A 16,614-nucleotide genomic window follows, 5' to 3' on the forward strand; every position below is an offset into this window, starting at 1 on the left:
GGTGGTGATGTACTTGAAATATAGATTAACTTCCTTTGAAAGGCATAAAAATGATTTAAAAATACATCATAGAGGTATCTCATTAACTTTTAAAAATGAACTACATATATTAATAAGGATGTTAATACTGCAGATGAAATGTGTGGTGTTCTCTGGTAGTGGTAAATCAAGCAGCTTTAGAGAATCCAGAGGCTTAGAACATTTAAATAATTAATTTGAATCAGTGATGGTGTTGGTTTGCAAGGTTGCATCAGCCAGGCTGATAGAAAAATCCCCAAAATAAATCAAACTGACTGTGAGAAGCTTCTAAAAAATTAGAAAACTAAGTTTTATGAGGGCATCAAAGACTACAGGTGAAGTTAAGATTAAACACAAAGGTGCAAGCTTTCACTTGAAATACACTCATGATCACTTCATACCAGTTCAGCTTCTCTGTCACACAAATTTCCATTCAGCCAATCACATGGCAGGACCCGGGCATGCAGACATGGTCAAGACGATGAGCTTAACTTAAAATTGTGGATCAGAATGAGGAAAGGTGATCTAAGTTACTGTGAACATGGTTGAAAGGCTGGTGTTAGTATTTCACAAACTGCCAATCTACTTGGATTTTACCACAACCATTTCTAGTATTTACAGAGAACGGTGAGAAAGAGAAAATATATAGTGCACAGCAAAAATTCCTTGTTGAAGGCAGAGGTCAGAGTAGATCGACCAGACTAGTCTGACCTGATAGAAAGAAAACAGTAACTTGTGCAACTGAGGTGTATGGAAGAACATCTCTGAATGCACAGCACTTTAAACCTTGAAGCAGATGGGATGCAGAAGCCCACACCAGGTGCCGAATCTGTCAGCTAAGAAGAGGAAACTTATGCTACAATTTGCACATGTCCATTTGGGTGTAAACATGAAAGCCTGCAAGAATACCAACAATCATAGCATGTTCAAGCATGTTACCCCTAACACTTTACCTTAACCCTGTGTTTTGCCTGCTATATCTAGGGGTTGGGTCAGGTGGCCTGATTCTTGTTGGTATCGAGGGGTAAGGTGAAGTGCTTAGTGTACATTACCTTTAAATGAAAGATTTACCAGATGCACATTCGAAAGCGAGTGTTATGGCAGATCTCTTGAGAATCATCAGCATAATTGCTGATCAAACAACAAACAAATGTAAAAATATAAGTAGTTTCTTTGTTAATATTTGAAAATTACAAGCATGTGAATCTTGTTTGAATGCATTATAGTCATTCCACATCAAACAAGTATTTCTAAAAGTCAAAAAAGAAACCGATACTAGAAACATCAGGTAAATGCCACTGGTGGTATATCCAGCAAATATGTTACTTCAAGCAGGCCACCAGTCCAATCCTGCCATATAATTGAGATCAGCTGACAGCCAGCTGATCTGCTCTGAGCACACTATTGACTAATTGCACTCATGCTGTCATATTTAACTGCTCTATCCTTTGCTGCTCCCTCTGCAGGCTTCTTTTTGAAACTCTCCTCCACCCCAGCTCCTCCTCTGTGATTTATCTGACTAAATCAATGTCATTCTGTTGTCAATGATGCCAGCTCTGCTCTGGGTTTATTGCTGCTTCTCTCCCTGCCTCAGGCCTTCCTATTGGCACAGGAAGAGGTGCTGTTCCTGCTTGATGCTTTTCACAAAAGGCTTGTGGAAGATCAGGGAGATCCCAGAACCCTCACAGTGCCAAATAGAAAATGACAGCAAATTAATAACTGCTATTTAAGAGAACATTTATAAACCACAAATCATGTGTATTTCTTGACAAAGGGGTCATGACTGAAACCGTGGCATTCCACGGGGAAAGATATCACGATTACAGCCCAGTCCCATTTTTAACTTTAACCCCTACCCCTCAATTTTGAGTGCCTCCTTGTTCCTTGAAAATGTTACAAGAGGTTGTGGGGAAATCTTTCCCTATGAAATAAGGGAATCAGATGCAATGACAGTATTGGACATTTCAACTCTGGGTTATTTTTTTGAATTCTTGTTCAAATCAAAAGGACCATAATGCATTAAACATCATTGAAATGTATTATTAGATTATTGCCTTAGTATCTAAATCTTGCTGAGATTTCTCATTACACTTGGTTCAGAGAATACCTCTGGAAAATCTCCAGTTGAAAGGCCATGTAGCTCCAGCACTTCACCCTGCCCTTCTATAACAAGGATCAGGACAACCTACCCCAATCTAGAGGCAGTGCTAGGTTGAAGGGGGAAGAGGTTCAGTGAGATGGAGCCTGCCTCTTTTAACTATACCTTGGGGTGAGAATGCACTCAAAAACAAGGGTTAGGATTTTAAAAAATAGATGGGATTGAGCTAAAGTCACTTATTCAACTTCTGCAGATTGTCTTGACCATGTCTGCATGCTTTGTTAGTGGCTGACTGGACATTTGTGTTAACGAGTACTAACGAGTAGCAGGTACACCTAATAAAGAGATCAGTGAGTTTATGTCCCACAGTTGACAGATTTTCAGTAATCATTCAGCATGATTGGTTCATGAGACCTTGAAAAAGTTGTTGAAAATTACAGTCAGAATTTTTGTTACTTTTATTTTAGAAAATGTCCTTTAAAGTGTGGCATTTCAAGTCACATTTTGTTTTAAAATACAGAAAATACAGACAGTAGAACATGGATACAGCAAAAAAAGGAAACAATGACAGAAAATAAAGCTAACAAGCCTTTCTGACTGCTCTAGTTTTCTCTTTTTGAAATGGAACTGAAGGCAAAGGAAGGAGGGCGGAAAAAGAAAAGGTTTCAGGGAGAGGGGGGAGGAGTGGGGGCAGAATGAGACAAGTTAGTTAAGGAAACTATGGTTGCTTTATGGTTCATGTTTAAATTATTCTTTATAAAGTCTAATTTAAGATTTAATCTTTCCTCTTTCTTTTTTGTCTTTTTCATTTAATGGTATTTTGATCTTCTGGATCCAGGGCCCTCAGCGCTCCTCCTTGCGGTCTCAGACTGAGGACAAGGAATGCCGACTAAGTCTGGCAGTGGGAACAAAACCACCCGCGTCGCCTTTCCCCGGCCGACCCACACTGCCAACTCAAGAAGATAAAGTGGAGTCCTTCTGTGTTTGCTGTGCTTGTGAACGTTGCATGGACTTCTGACTTTCCACGTCTCTAAAATGTTTCTCAACCTGCAGGATGAAACAGACACACTGATGACCAACACAGACACCAATAATCTAAAATCAAACACATAATGGGGAAAAAAGAATAACAAATATGAGGGAGCAGAGCAACAGCCCCATCCAGTGGGGGTGAGTGATAGTCCTGATTAGAGCACTTCACCCTGGCTTGACCTCCCCTGTCCTCTTTCTTTCTCTTCTCTATCTTCTCTTCTGTTCTGTTTGCCATCTTATTCACATGTAATGTTGGCATCAGAAATAGTGATGTTTTTTAAGGGGGAATTAAGGGGCCATTGATTTAGGTAGGTAGGATTGGTGCAATTATCTGGAGCTTGCATGTACAGAGGCTGGGCCTGTTAAAGCTGGTGATGCTGTTTGGGCTGCAAGTGTGGTAGAATAAGTACAATAAAGAATGCCTCATGTGTGGTATGGTGGGCAGCAGGGTCCAAAATTAACTTTTTTGACCCACTGGCCAAGTTGAAAAGCAGATGACAAAATCCACCAGCCAAAATAATAAGCAGTGCTTTGGTGTCACATACACACTTTAGGATATCTCATAGAGATTTTAAGTCAATTTTCATTCAGACTGTATCTTTTATCAGATCAAGAGAGTAAAAAGAGGCAGTGAAAAAAAAAAAAAGTGCTCTGTTTTTCATTTTTCAAAAGAAAGAACTGACCGTGGCACTCCCTGCCAAATAATTTCATCAATATGAGAAATATATGTCTGAATAATAAATTTGCTGTAATTTACAGAGATTTAGGAACAGTATGTGCAGTTTTTATAGTGAACACAGAGCAGTTTAAAAACTATATATTCTTAAAGTCTGTAGGTTCTTATTCTTCCAGGACGTGGTTATCCAACACTTGAGATGAACTGATGAGGTCTTTTGGAGGAGAGTCAAAACATCTTCAAACATCAAGTCCACTTTCCCCTTTGGATCAAGCTTTAAATATACATACTACAGCAGGCTGTGGAATCATGGTTAAATTTCTGTCACAGCAGTTACCTGCGTGATAAAGAGAATGGAGAGAAGACCAACTGCAAAATATAGGACTTTTGCCGATATTAGATATGCTGATATTTACAAATTAATTTTAGCTGAAACCAATATCAATACTAATGTTCAAATGTAGTTCAGGCCTAAAACTTCAGTCCCTAAAATACACAATTTGAAGTTTAAGGATGGACAAATTAATAAACGTCAGTTCTTTAAAACATACCTAAAAAAGAGTGAGGAATGATGATGAATAAAGAAAGCCTTAAGTTGATGTAGGTCTGTTAGTCCAGCCTACACCTCCACTAACTGCTCAATCTTGCCAATAATTTTGTGCATCAGTACTAATTGCTTTTTCCATACAAAGTTACCATACCTGCTAAAAGATCAACAATTTAGAACATTTTTTTTCTGTGAAAGCTGACAACACCATCTTCAACAGATCCCTATGAAGACTCTGTACAAGCAGTGACACTCTGATGCAGCTGATGCACCTACATTTGTTTGTGTGCTGCAGTGTGTGTTGTTGTGTATCGGTGCACTTCCATGAAGCAACAACATGCAGACCACAGAGGAACAGGAGAAGTAAAGCATCAGCTGCGTGTTTAAAACATAGCACTGGTTTTTAAATGCATGATTATTTTGGTGCAAATATTAACCCACCATGTGATATCTACATACTCTCCAAGTGGAAAATTAACTGCATTTGATGCTCTGCAGGTTCTGACTGATGAGTAGGGAGAGCTAGCATGGAGGGGGCTGCCTCTGAGGTGCTGAAGCTCATCGTTCAGCTTAGATGTGGGACAAACTGGACAAAACACCAGTGAAGGGAGGTTCCAACTGTTGTGATGCACTGGCTTTTTGCAGCCCCATCAGTCTACATGTGCCAATTATAAAGGCCGTTGTGTTTCAAGATTTCTTCACTGAGCCTTCTTTTAGGGCACAAGTATCTTGTATATTTCAAATATGGCATCTAAGGCTGCGTGCTACAAATGGATGGTTTAATTATCGGTCAGATCCATTCTGAAACTCATGACCAATGAAGCATGCTTTAAACTTGTACACATCACCATCTCAAAATAATCAAACAACTTAGAGTGATATGTAAAATACAACTGTAGAGCTATTGAATGCATAAGTCAGTAAACATAAATGTACTCATCTTTAAAAACGTACATAGAGGTCACTGCTGGAAAATAACTAAGGAGTCAGTACGCTCCGTCTCAAATGCTTGGGAGGTGGTGTCACCCCATTCCCTTCTTTCAACAGCTGGTCTTAAGGAGAGCGGCGTGTTTCATTCATAAATTCTATCAGCTGTGAAACAGACGTGACATTCAGGTGGTGATCTGCCCTACAGAGGGAGGTCAGAGAGGCAGTGGAGCTTGGAAGTACTTGATTTAACTACAGCTTGATATAGACTGCCTGGTAAAATCATTTTTCAGGCATTTTCTCTGTTATTGATGGTCAGGAAAATTTTCAAAAAATGTGAAGAATATTGACAATCTGAAACAAGTTCAATTTTCAGTTGTTTTTAGGCGTCAGACTTTTACAGATGTACCTCAGTGACTAGTGACATTATTTTAGAGAACTTTGTGTCACCTATGAAACAGAAAACCACAGTAATGTAAGTTTCTAAGTTGCACAAACAAATCACCTTCTCCGCTGGAGAGTTGGTTTGAATGCAGGAGTTAAAACACACCGATACTGTCTGTACGGATGGATGTGAGCCTCTATTTTCCCATTTGAATAATAAGTTAACCATGTTACAGAAGCCTATGCACCCTGCTCCCAGACCACAAATATAGGCTGAATGAGCCCAAACACAAATCTAATTTGGTCGTTGCACACAACAATGCAGTCAAACCATCTTCAGAATGATAAAAATCTGTCTGCAATAAAAACAATGCTTGCGTGCTAGGGATTCACTGATCTGAGCCTGGCATCAGATATCAGTGTGATCCTGACTCAAATAGCTAGATTTTGTATTTGTGACATTAAGCCAGTCTATACAACTCAGCTCTAAACTCTCCTGTGTTTATGGTGAGTACAAGCATGTGCTACATATCTGTCCTCAGTTCTCTGGTTAGCCTTTGCATAGCATGGCGAAAGGCTCACCTGGATGTATCTCATGTTTGTTGTGCAAAGAACTTCTGTGACGACTACCAATTAATGCAAAGCTCATGTTTCAAGGAGCAGTGGTTAAACGACAAGTTTTTGGTTTTTTTTGAAGATATGTTGGGCATTTTGTCTTCGTTTAGATAGGACAGCTATAGAGAGACACGGAGAGAAATATGGGGAGAGAGGCTGGGGGAAGGCATGCAACAGACATGTGCCAAGACCTGGAATCAACCCCACGATCAGTGCATTGAGGACTATAGCCTCTGTTTACAGATGCCTGCTCTACCCACTGAGCTACACCGGAGCCTGAAACGAGTTTAAATGAACAAGGAAAGCAGCAGAAACTAGATTAACTTTTCGGCTGCATTGAAAGATAGGGGCATTTGCAGTGATGGTTCGAAAGTGACAAAACACTCTGAACCACTGTAGTTTGTAAACAGATGCTCTTCCTGGCCTCTACAAGAACGTATGAGAACATTTATCAGCAGTGGCATCAGACCAGAAACGGTAAATTCAAAGCCTAGGTATGGGGTTAGTATCAGAGCTTAAGAAGCTGGAACTGTTCATCACTAATGTATTTTTATGCCTGTACTCACGTTGGCTTCTTTCAACTGCAGTAGCAGGTTCAACACTAAATGCTCACCAGCTGACTGACAGAGCAGCAGATCCCGTGGTTTAGTTCATTCTACCACTTCAAAGCACTGACAACAAAAAATGTCTTAGCTATCAGCCACTATTTTCCTTCATGTTTCTTTATATAAGATGCTGTAGGTATATAAGATAGCTATGTGCTGAAACAAAGTCACTTGTTAAACTTAGTATTAGACTGTACTTTGAAAGAGTTATGACTATACTCAATAGGAAACTCTGCAGCTCTCTGTTGTTCCATGATAAATGGTGCTTCAAAACATAAGAGCCAGAGGAAAACGCCCTCATGTGGTTCTTAAAAATGTCTGATTGCACAACACAAGAGGAAACATCTATCTAGCTTTTAACAAATTAACTATCAGCAGCAAAAAGGGAGAATAAAATGTTAGTCACATTTTGAGCAGGTTTCCTTTTATGCCCGTTTTGGAGAGTTTACCCAGACATCCAAAGATATTTTTGGCAGAGGTAAAAGCATTACTGAAGTCAAATGAAGCACCCAGAACTTTCTGCTGCAGCCACAATGCTTTGTACATTTTGTATATATGATGTATGCATTGATTTTAAATAATGTAGTCACAGATGTCACAAAAAGACAAAATATAATGAAAGTAAGAAGGTGAAATAAAGAATGTATATGTTCATATAGAAAAATCATACTTACTATTTTGCGTACATGACTTAAAGCGCTTCCCTCTTTGCCTTTGCAGTTTTCAACCTGGTAAGGCGGCGAGATTACGACGTCGTCCATCACAATAATGTTCTTCTCCTGCCATTTACAGTCTTTGATGCTGCAAAGAAAGTAAGAAACATATCATCTACAGCTGAAAAAACCTTTGTGTTGGTGTAGGAAATGTTCTAACATGATGGAAGATTTGACTGACAACACATCTCCATTTATTGACAGAGGCCATCAAACTTTCCTGACTAGTTAAGACAAACAAAAAAACATAGAATCCTATTATATATATGGACATTTTTATATCAAACATGACAACATGTTGCACAGATGAAAAGGATGTACTGCTGAGTTAAGCTTTCAGCATATTTGTCATGTGGGGTGGAACAGTGTCATAATGAAACTAAGGCTAACAAGAAAACAAGTCATCAAATCAGTTACTATGGAAAAGAAGAACAACACAAAGCTTTACGTGACTCATTTTATGAATAATGAAACTGAACTCTCAGATATAAAAAGACACTTATTTAATCAGGAAATCACTCAAGTTGGATCTGTCCTACAAGGCAGGAATGTACACATACAAGAGAGAAATGAGGCTGACTCTGAGCTAAAAGTGAGTCTGATCAGGTATCAGAGACTAAATCTGAAACCTTCAAACATGTAACTAAAGGAAACAAAAGTAAATTTGACACAAAGTATTTTTAACATTTTCAGACAGTAACAGAAGGCTTAAAGGAATCAATTTCTTCATGTTAGCTTTGTTTTTCAGTGATAATGACGTATAAACTTGAGCAGAACATTTTATTTAAAAAAACCAAGCTATGTTCAGAGGTCCGTCATGCATTCTTATTCATACCTCCACTCAAACCAGTCTGGAATCAGCTCTAGTCAAAACACTTCTAACATAGACTTGATGGACACAGCTACCAGTCAGCTAAGTTATTAATCTCTATTTGTCAATTCTAAATGTAGAATCTGTACACAGGGGTCATGACTATAAGCATTTAAAGGTTTCTGGTTGGTGTATAGTAGAATGCATGATATTGATATAGGCAGATATCAGCTTAAAAGGGGAATTATAGGTATCGGCAAAAATGAAAATGTCAACCAATATTTTTAAACTGCCTTTATCAACGTAAATATTGGCCATACAAACAATAAGTTTGTAGAGTTTTCGGCAGGACCAACAGACCTTCCTCAGATTAAGCGTATTTCTTTATTCTTCATCAATTCTTACACTTCAAAGGGTGTTTTCAGGACTGAAGTCTAAGTCTGAACTACATTCAAATATCAGCAACAGCTCAAGTGAATCTGTAAATATCCGCATATTGGATATCAGCAAAAATTCAATATATTTAATCCCTAGTGTATACAGATGAAACACTTCATGTGAACAACAAAAACAGTCTGAACCGAATCAGCACTAAAGAATCCCCAGCTCTCATTTACGGTATTATGATTTATTTGTCTCCTGAAACAGATACTCTACATGAAAGTGCAGTTATTTATGATAATATATATAACATCAAAAGTTGAACTACAAATATTCACATTTAAATTTCATCACTGCCTGAAACATATCAGAAATGATCATAGTGACCTCTGTTATTAAAACAAGCATTTAAAAGTAGTTTATTTTCTTCTCTAAACGACAAACCTGACTGAGCTTCACTTTTTACCTTTCAGAAACCTGCATCGTGATGCTACTTATGCCAAACTTGTACCTCTATATAGTGTGTAAATCATATTGACATTAGTTCTTCTTTGGGCTTCTACAGCTGAAGTGAGCTTGAGTGAGGCTGCCAATTTGAGACTCAAAAAAGTGGCACTCCAGGATGTTACAGAAAAAGCAATGACAGTTTTAACACTGCAGAGGTAAACATAATTCAGAAAAGGAAATATTGCCTGAAGTCTTTAAAGCCTCTGGCTTCACTAGAATATGGGGAAGTCCCCGACAGTCCCCAGAGGCATATATGCCTTATCACACAATCAGAGTCAATGACAGCTGAAGGCCTTGGACTTGCTGGTGCTTATGCTCTGAATTTAACATAAATGTCACCCCCAAATAAAAATCATTTTAAAGCCATATAAGTACACTTAGGATCTGCTGAGATCAACTCCGACAGTTCAGGCTGCATGTGATCCACAAATCGATCCACTGTACAAATAGGAATAAAAGCCTTTTATCATATATCTTTTGGGAGTTGTTTAAAGACCTTTACACAGATACGGTTAGTAAATTGTTGATATTTCAATGTGCATGATAACTCTGTTTTAAATGGTTCTGTGGCATTTCTGTTTCCCCTCACCTTGTCTGTTAGAGATGAACAATACTGGATTTTTTTACATTAGTAACATTACAGCCTGCTGTAGTCTGTAGTTGTAAATTAGCTAAACTTCCGTCTCCAAACATTCCTGCACTTTTTCCGTGTTTTGTCTGACTGACACATTATGTGCCGCAGGTGCAGCATGGCACACATACAAATTTATTTAATGAACATGTGCATGTGTAACACCTACAACACTGTTACACCGCTACTCATCAAGAAAGAAGAGAATATCCATGCAAAGGCAAACCAGCCTAACTTTTGGCATGCTGCCACATATGAGTAAAGTCAAGACTTCATCAAATGTATATTTTCTATCCCCCACCCCTTCTATCCTGGCTTTTTGACTTTTTTGGTCCACAACATGAGTGTGCCCTAATGAAAGGATAAATGCTCAGGGATGTTTTGTTTTGAAAGAGTTGTCCACAAGTTCTCTTTCTGCATTTTTGTTTGCACTTATAGTTCTGGGCTGACATGATGAGGCCTGAAGGTCCTTACCCACCAAGACTGAGCCAAAGTTCATATTATTTTCAGTCTAATGAAGCTGTGTCCTTCTCTTTAGCTGCAGGACTCTCTACCAGCTCTAAATCTCATGATGCATTAGAATTACTGCAGGAATTAAATGTGAAAAATATGCAAGACAGATCCTTTGTATATGTGCGCTTGTTAACCAGAGCTACTTGTTAAACATTGAAGAAGCATGCTGCTAGTGTTTGTCTGCAATTTTGATCACAACTTAAGATAATAGAGAAAACTATGAACACTGACAGCTTCTTTTAAATCGTGTCTCTTCCTCAAATCAAATACACCCTGCGTTTAGACTGACTGATGAAGCCAATAACAGATGGCATGTTCAGCTTGCATATCAGCATCTTTTCATTTGGCCTTTAACTAGAATGTATGACAATTAAAGACTGGTGCTTTGGATCTTCACTGGCCATCACCAAGCAGGACTTGTGACTAACTCCTCGGCACTGTAAATCGTACAATCAGAAGCAGTTCTTACGTTTTGTGAATAGTCTGGAATAGCTGTTGGCCCTCCACAGAAACCCCAGCACTGATTGCATAGGCTTGGGACAGCTTGTCTTCCTTTTCTGTCCGTGCTCGATTGGCAAGCTGTGAAGAGAGGAAGAGAACAAAAGGCGTTCTTTATCCAGCAGCATTTGTTTGGACAGCCTTGAATTCAGAACAGCTTATTTTTAATTGGAAAAGTTACAAGTCTGGACGGTGTCAGCATTTGTCTCTACTGTGTTTCAGACAATGACTTGACAAATCTCCTCTTCAGCTTATATACATAGGTGCATGTCAAGGCAAAGTAATCCTATCCTTTGCTTAAAAATAGAGTTTATATTGCACTTTAATTAAAATACATGAATGATTCTTTTATAGAACAGTGACCTCCATTTTTTATTGTTTAGAAAACAGCCTGAAAGAGCCACCAATAATTCACAAGCTGAAAGGGTTTTTTCTGGTGCTATACAATAGACCCATCATTTGCAGAGTCAGAGACTGTATCTCCAGCGGTCTTTGTCTGGATTACTACACATTTTAAATGTTATTTTTTGTCTCTTTATGTCTCTCTTAGAAAGACAGTATAAAGAGTGGGGAAATCGGGGGTACAAATAGAAGAAATACTTAAAATAACATTTGGGAATGGAGCCACAGGATGAATTTAGGCCCTGGAAGCCTGCTTCAAGGAAAACAGCCCGGGGCACGTGAACTCTTCAATAGGCCCCTGGCGCCCAGCCTGAATTATTGAAATGCTCCTAAACATGCACCTTTCATTTTGTTCCAAATTAAATCAGTGTCTCTTACATTTAATGTTGTTTTTCACAGCCTCACTTTACCAGAGTATTGTGTCACTGTTTTTTTTTTTAATTCATTGACTTCCATTAACTCAGAAGGTCTAAAATAATCTCCTGATATTATTTGCAGTCAAATACTTCAGTCAATGGTAACAACTGACTGTAACTAAATTATAATATAAATCAAATTTATTTATTGAGAGAACAAGGAGCACCATCTCCATGGCTATTTTAAAAGTTCTGGTGGGGGTGCACAGATGGTCGAGTGGTTTAAGGCGCCACGTACGCAGGCGGCCCGGGTTCAAATCTGGCCTGTGGCCCTTTGCCGCATGTCTCTTCTTTAAAATGAGTCTACTTGGAAGATTTTTAAATTTTCAACTTTACTGTCACTCCTAATAGCCTTCATTAGTCAACAGAGGTGCAAATTTACCAACCCCCTGTAAAATCACGTTTACATAATGCACAAAAAACATTAAACTCCTGAACATTTCCTGAATGTTTCTGGATGAGCTGCATGTTTCAGCACAAACAGCCAAATTTGTCACCCATACAATTTTCTGCCAGCCTCCTGGTACATCTCCCACATGAAATAAATGTTCTTATGTGTGAAAACTGAAATATTTTGGAAAGTTCACCTACAATGGGGCACTGGTAGTCTAGTGGTAACACCTGTGTCCTCCATGTATAGAGGCTGTCATCCACAAAGTGGGCAGGATAGGTTCCACTCCAACCTGTGGCTCATTTCAAGCATGTCACTACCCACTTTCTCTCCTCAGTTTCTGGATCTACTTTTATATCAGCATAAAGGCCCAAAATAAAATTATATAACATTGAAATTAGATATTTTTATACCATGAGCTTTATATGACACAATGTTTTTTGGTTTTACATTCAATAGTACCAAAACTATCAAAGTTATGAAGAAAATAAGCAAGCAGAGGAAGAGCATGTGCAATGTTTGGCAATCAAATGAGAGTGAGTGATGGTGGCCTCAAACCGTAGAGAAATAAGATTTTATTTTCTGATCACTTCCCAATGGTTGCACTCTAAAGATCTTAGAAACACACTAAACTTTTGCACAGATGTGAAGGAGGGAGCGGGATTTTGTTTTCCGCCTGTTGCATCTCTTTGCTTTCTGTTACAGCCTGCAACCTGCTAACTGTTTCATTCAACAGTCAGGACAGACATGCCTCTGTAGAAGAGCCAAGCAATTAATGGAAAAATAATCGAAACTGACATTTAGAGCCTCTAACCAACGTAAACCTGCTGTGTCATTTATTTCAATTTTTTCCTCTTTTCAACCTTGACCTTATTCATATATATATTTTCAGCTGATGTGAGTTTTTATTTCAAACGTTTCAATTAATAACCCAAAATTGTTCATCTGTGCCTGTTCCTTTCAGTTGTTTGTTTTGAAATTTTACAAATACTTACAGAACAAACAGAGTCAGAGGTTGGGGGTGGAATAATTGTTCATCAATCATAACTGAGGTGAAAAGTTCAATTAATCGTGCTTTTGATTTGTGCCATAATCATCCAGCCCTACTCTTTAGTATCTCAAAGATGCCACATTAACATGATGCCTGTTTCAGATGGACAAAGAGCGGAGCAGGGAGATAGTAGTGCACAACCTTAGAAGTTTTTTATTAGTCCCAAGCTGTGGACTTTTGACTGTGACTTTCACAGTAATACATAAATTCTGAAGCTTACTTAATTCTTTAAGGAAAAAAAATAGAAAACACAGAGCAGAATCAATGTATACATTTCCTCTGAACTATTAATAAATAATTCAGATGTTATGTTTACATTTTTTAAAGATTTATTTTAGGGCTTTTTGCCTTTATTATAAAGATGGGACAGTGGATAGAGCTGGAATTAATAGAGCGTAGGGAATGACAAGAGGCGAAAGAGCCAGACTTTCACCTGGACTTGTTTTAAAGAAAATCAGATTTATTTTGCCTTTTATCACTATCAAAATACATAAAATTTTGGTGCATATGCAGTGAGCCTTTTTAATGTGCAGGTTGAAAAGCAAAAATAACTAAATAAACCAGTTTTGGATGTCTAGATCATCCATTTTTGTTGGCATGGTATTGAAACTGATATCGTTTGATTTTTCTAGTAAAGTGGTGACTCTAGTTAGACATGCAACCAGTGCAAAGCCATAAACTAGTACTCAAACTGAATGATCTCTGTGAATATAATAAAACTGCTTCATTCTGTTTTCTATGTTCTTCTCCTATCCATGCTGACACCGTTATTGTGTTGAACTACAGGCACCACTGATGGAAATCCCAAAAATCTCATTATAGCAACATGTAGGAGTCTGCTGCTTCATCTGCCACTGGCACCTTTTTCCTTGTACATTATGTGCTGCCTCCTCAGACCCCCGTCTGACAGGGATACCCCCATGCTGTGATCTACTACCACCTCAAGAGGATTTTAGGGGCTCTCTTCATGAAACTTTCTGGAAACGTTCAGGATTGCGAGTGTAAAATCAGCTTTAAAAGGACAAAGTTGATGTTCTTACCTTGCTAACATTCAGTGATGCTAGAGGGGGTGGAGTCTCAGTGCGGTCATTAATAATGTCCACATCAGAAACATAGGCTAAGTTGATCAGGATGACGTCGTTGAGGTTTGGCTTACCGCTGGAGGAAGCACATTCTGTGAAAGAACTCAAGTCAAGGAGAAAAACTTTGAGATGAAGTAACACAACACAAATCTACTATTGAAACATGACCCCAGATGAACCTGAACACCGTAAATAAGACTGAACAGAGGACCTTATGATACAAAGGACGCCGAGTTGCTCTGACAGTGGAAGGTGGTGCCAGTTACAAGATGCAGCCACAGAAGGCGGTGCTGCCATCTACAGAAATCATGGATGAATGAATGAGAGCTTGATGGAAATGTTTTCTTATCTACATCTTATATAACATCAAAAAAGTGTACAATTGAAATTATAACGGCTTATTAAATAACTTAACAAAAGCATGCACCACGTAGTAGAATACAGTATGACTTATTTTGATCAGTACCAACAAATCCAACCATGGAATCTTAATCTTTAATGCACTGGATTGGAGTCAAATTAGGTTGTTTCTTGTTTACTCAGGATGAATATTCTGAGCTAAAACTCCAACTTACTATGCAGAGAATATTCTGAAGTGTCATGTAGACATAGCTCACTGTAAATCGTTCATTTTCAGGAAACCCTGACAGAACTGGGCCTCAAGGCATTGACCCTATGTGCCCTTACAGTAATGCAAACATGGCAACAGGGTGAATCTAGAGCACAGCTAGTTTTTAACCCATTTTAGACTAATTTCAAAAACATTCTCAGCATCAAAGGTGTAAGTAAATTAAAATTGTCTGGCATGTTGATCTAAATCACATTAAATAGAAATGCTGGAGCAGGATTTGAACGGTTATGGTATACATAAAAGTCTGATTCATGCTGCAGAACTGTTCTAACTTCAAGCCAAGTGTAATCATATTCATATGTGCCATAATTTCCTGTAATTGTAAGCTGTAAATCTTAACACTGAATGGTTCGTGTGCATGCTTTCTAGCTACACGAAGGACTAAACTGCTTTCAAATGGTAAGATCTGACCACTATGCTCGATAGTAGTGTAGTTGTAGAGCCATTCAAACCATCAGAGGCCTGTGATCAACTGTCAAACCACCTCACTGTATCAGCTTCATTCATTCTGCTTCAACCATACAGCTCTACCGCTTTGACGTTGCATGCACGGTAAACCTAACTCAACACAAGCCACGAGGATAGTCAGAGCGATACATTACCAATATTTATTTTACACATACACGTCCGACCATGAATGGGTGTAGACATGTTAACCATCCAGCTAACGCTGCATGAAATGATGCCAGCTCAACCTGAATCCGATTGAAATGAAACCGCACTGTGGCACAATTCACCCCATGACCACTCAAGAATTACAACAAGAACACAACTGGGTGGTACATAGTAAAAAATCCCAGCTGATAATCTCGGGAATGCTAATACCGTTAATTGAGCTAGTAGCGGCAGTGTGGGGTTGACCGAAAGTTAGCATGTTAGCCGAGCTAACATCAGCCTCACTGTAGCGTGGACGGAGGCTCGGTATCCATTCATCACTGCGTTTCAAATGTAACCGTGAGCATCTCCAACTGACTGCTTCACAAGCTACGTGAGGGAAATGTGTGGGAAGTGACACGAGCCAGCACGAGACGCGCTGAATGTCAGTTAGCCTGCTAACTAGCAACGGTTTGTGCCTGTTGAGAGCACACAGCCATGATGCCTTACTAGGATCCGCTGCCAGATAGTGATCCATGTTGAGGGCTGGCAATACAATGAGTGGATTCAAAACACATGCACCTCCTCGCTGATAACATAAAGGCATGAAATTTCCTGGCAACACCATCACGGCCATCAACAGATAAGAGATGTTCAAGAGGCTATCTCGCAACTGAAAATATTTTAAACGGACAAAGATATGTAAGTCAGCTCCCACCAATTACGCCTGCGCGGATCACTATTTGACATATTTTCGGTTACCCTACAGGCCCTTGCAGCCAGGCAGGCCAGCAAACCGTCCACAGCTCGAAACAAACAAAGGATACTCAGAGTTAACATCTTAGACTGGTAGTCAAACGCGACCACTTCTCCTTGTAGACGTTGGCCCAAGCAGGTGAGGCAAGAGACATGGCTCCCGACGCTGAAATACTCCCCCGGTCCAGGAGCCGCCATCTTCTCCGCCAGGAAACCGGAGCGCCTGCCTTACGTAAAACGACGCGATGTCGTAGAGAGACGAAACCTGGGCGTGTCAATGTGCGTCGTCTTGTGGTCGTGTAGTCTTACAATAAATTACTAGAATATTTACCAGT

General features: G+C 39.1%; 1 protein-coding gene across 1 annotated transcript; it reads right to left on the reverse strand.

Moving 5' to 3' along the window:
* Nucleotides 1-2,559: 2,559 nt before the first annotated feature.
* lsm12b (LSM12 homolog b) lies at nt 2,560-16,513 on the reverse strand. The gene is made up of 5 exons (XM_041814828.1): nt 16,351-16,513; nt 14,257-14,390; nt 10,928-11,037; nt 7,577-7,703; nt 2,560-3,163 (listed from the first exon to the last, which is right to left on the reverse strand). Exons 1-5 carry the CDS (start codon nt 16,475-16,477, stop codon nt 3,071-3,073), a joined length of 591 nt encoding a protein of 196 aa, XP_041670762.1. The 5' UTR covers nt 16,478-16,513; the 3' UTR covers nt 2,560-3,070.
* Nucleotides 16,514-16,614: the final 101 nt, after the last annotated feature.

Source organism: Cheilinus undulatus, linkage group 20, assembly GCF_018320785.1.
Source record: "Cheilinus undulatus linkage group 20, ASM1832078v1, whole genome shotgun sequence".
Taxonomy (NCBI): Eukaryota; Metazoa; Chordata; class Actinopteri; order Labriformes; family Labridae; genus Cheilinus; species Cheilinus undulatus.

Bases quoted from the DNA above. Each gene is read 5' to 3' on its own strand.
- lsm12b (XM_041814828.1), bottom strand. From the start codon at position 16,477: ATGGCGGCTCCTGGACCGGGGGAGTATTTCAGCGTCGGGAGCCATGTC. The intron at 11,038-14,256 runs GTAAGAACATCA...CTCTCTTCACAG, and splicing joins CATCACTGAATGTTAGCAAG to CTTGCCAATCGAGCACGGAC. The intron at 3,164-7,576 runs GTAAGTATGATT...TTCATCCTGCAG, and splicing joins TAAGTCATGTACGCAAAATA to GTTGAGAAACATTTTAGAGA.